This window comes from Acomys russatus, chromosome 2 (assembly GCF_903995435.1).
Source record: "Acomys russatus chromosome 2, mAcoRus1.1, whole genome shotgun sequence".
Classification (NCBI taxonomy): Eukaryota; Metazoa; Chordata; class Mammalia; order Rodentia; family Muridae; genus Acomys; species Acomys russatus.
In genome coordinates this window covers 44,152,137-44,154,368 of record NC_067138.1, presented here as the reverse complement: position 1 = coordinate 44,154,368, position 2,232 = coordinate 44,152,137, and the positions used below count along the sequence as shown (strand labels likewise).

The window sequence follows — 2,232 nt, the reverse complement described above, 5'->3', positions numbered from 1 at the left end:
AAAGAAAGAAGGAAAAGGTTTGGGACAGATGTATGTTCCAGGTAAACATTTGCTCTAGGATGAAGTGATCATCAAGTGTTGGTATGCACCATGATAGATAAGCCATGAGCAGAAAATAATTCACTTCTGTAACTCCTGTGTAACTCTTAATCTGTTTCTATCATGAGGTAATTTTTCTTCTGATGTAAAAGACTTTGCTTTAGAGAATATAAAAAGCACCAAGAAAAGTCCGAGTGGAGCAGGAGAGTCAAGTTGGATGGTTGCATTTCCAAAAACCAGTAACCTTTCCAGCATGGCTAACCAACTGACTGGAGAGCAGATTGCAGAATTCAGAGAAGCCTTTTCACTATTTGACAAGGATGGCCATGGGACTATAACAACAAAGGAACTGGGGACTCTGATGAAGTCTCTTGGGCAGAACCCCACAGAAGCAGAGCTACAAGACATAATTAATGACGTAGATGCAGATGGTAATGGCACAATTGACTTCTCTGAATTTCTTACAGGGATGGCAAGAAAAATGAAAGACAGTGAAGAAGAAATTAGAGAAGCATTCCACATGTTTGATAGGGTTGGTGATAGCTACATTAGTGCAGCAGAGCTTCTGCATGTGGTGGCAAACCTTGGGGAGAAGTTAACAGATGGACAGGTCGATGATCAGGAAAGCAGCCACAAATTTCGGAAATTCCTTGTTTTTAATAGCTGAATAGTATTCCATCGTGTAAATGTACCACAGTTTCTTTATCCATTCTTCTACTGAGGGACACTTAGGCTGTTCCCATGATCTGGCTATTATGAATAAGGCTGCTATGAACATGGTTGAGCAAATTTTCTTGTGTGCTGGAGCATCTTCTGGGTATATTCCAAGGAGTGGAATAGCTGGGTCTTGAGGAAGCCCTATTCCCATTTTTCTGAGATAGCACCAGATAGATTTCCAAAGTGGCTGCACTAGTTTGCATTCCCACCAGCAATGAAGGAGTGTTCCTCTCTCTCCACATCCTCGCCAGCATGTGGTGTCACTTGAATTTTTGATCTTAGCCGTTCTGATGGGTGTAAGATGGAATCTCAGAGTTGTTTTGATTTGCATTTCCCTGATGACTAAGGAGGTTGAGCATTTCTTTAAGTAGAGTGCACTAAATTTATTGTACAAAATTGTTTATTTGCCTTTTCTTTGTAACTTATGTGTAAAAGGTTTTCCCCAGTGTCAAAAAATATGCATGTATAGTAATTAGGGCTTCATTCCTCCATGTTTTCTTCCCTTATTGTCGCTTTCAAACCTTATTTCAGGGAATTGATTAAGTAACATGTTGCATGTGGCTTACTCTGAATATATCTAAGCCCGTCTGCATATCTACACTTAGATGGAGTTGGTCAAATGAGGGAACATCCGGGCTATCGCTTTTTTTAAAAGTAGTTTTTAGGAACTGTCAGCATGTTGTTGTCGAAGTGTGGAATTGTGACTCTACATGGACTGTGGACAGTCAGCAATATGTACTTAAAGTTGCACTATTGCAACATGGGTGTTTTACCCAGGTACTCGCACACTTGTTTTTTTTTTTTTGTTTTTTTTTTTGTTTGTTTGTTTTGGTACTGCTGGTATTGTATCAGAAACATTTTCTTTTGTTGTCACTTGTTTTTTAAACTTGGTTTAGCCACTAAAAGAAAATCTGCTTGTGGCACAATTGGCCTCAAATCCATTACAAGCTGTATATTTGTTTTCCAATAAAAGAAATGAACATTTTTAAAGAAAGCACCAAGAAAAAGTAAATGTTTTTATAACACGATCCTTAGAGCTTGCTTTATCCAGCAAACATGTGTGAATGTGTCTGTCTGAGCTGTGTGTGTTAGAGCCTGCTCATTAGAGCTTCGCTCTATCCACAAACTAGATGTGTGTATGCATATATATGTAGGATGTTGTTTGGCTGTTGGAGCTGGTGCTTTGTTCCATCCACCATCCATTATCCATCAAACATGTGTCTGTCTGTCGGTCTGTCTGTATAAATGTGTTTGAAGTTTTTGAAGCTTGCCTTGCTCCATACAACCAATGCATGAATGTGTATATATCTGCATGTCCAGTTGTTTGTCTATACATATGTAGGAATTAATCCAGTAAAAATGGAGGCAGCAGCTGGCTGGGCACAGAGGTTCCCCCAAGAGAAGCCTGGATATGCAATAGTCCCCATGGAGGAGATGCTGGTGAGGTCAATGACACCATCACTGATACGTTCGTGG

General features: G+C 39.8%; 1 protein-coding gene across 1 annotated transcript; it reads left to right on the top strand.

Annotated features, from left to right (window-relative positions):
- The first annotated feature begins 292 nt into the window (after positions 1-292).
- LOC127198153 (calmodulin-alpha-like) lies at positions 293-1,299 on the top strand. Its single transcript, XM_051155959.1, has 2 exons — positions 293-691; positions 1,288-1,299. The coding sequence occupies exons 1-2, from the start codon at positions 293-295 to the stop codon at positions 1,297-1,299; spliced, it is 411 nt and encodes a 136-aa protein (XP_051011916.1).
- Positions 1,300-2,232: the final 933 nt, after the last annotated feature.

Coding starts and splice junctions, on each gene's coding strand:
- LOC127198153 (XM_051155959.1), top strand. CDS start 293: ATGGCTAACCAACTGACTGGAGAGCAGATTGCAGAATTCAGAGAAGCC.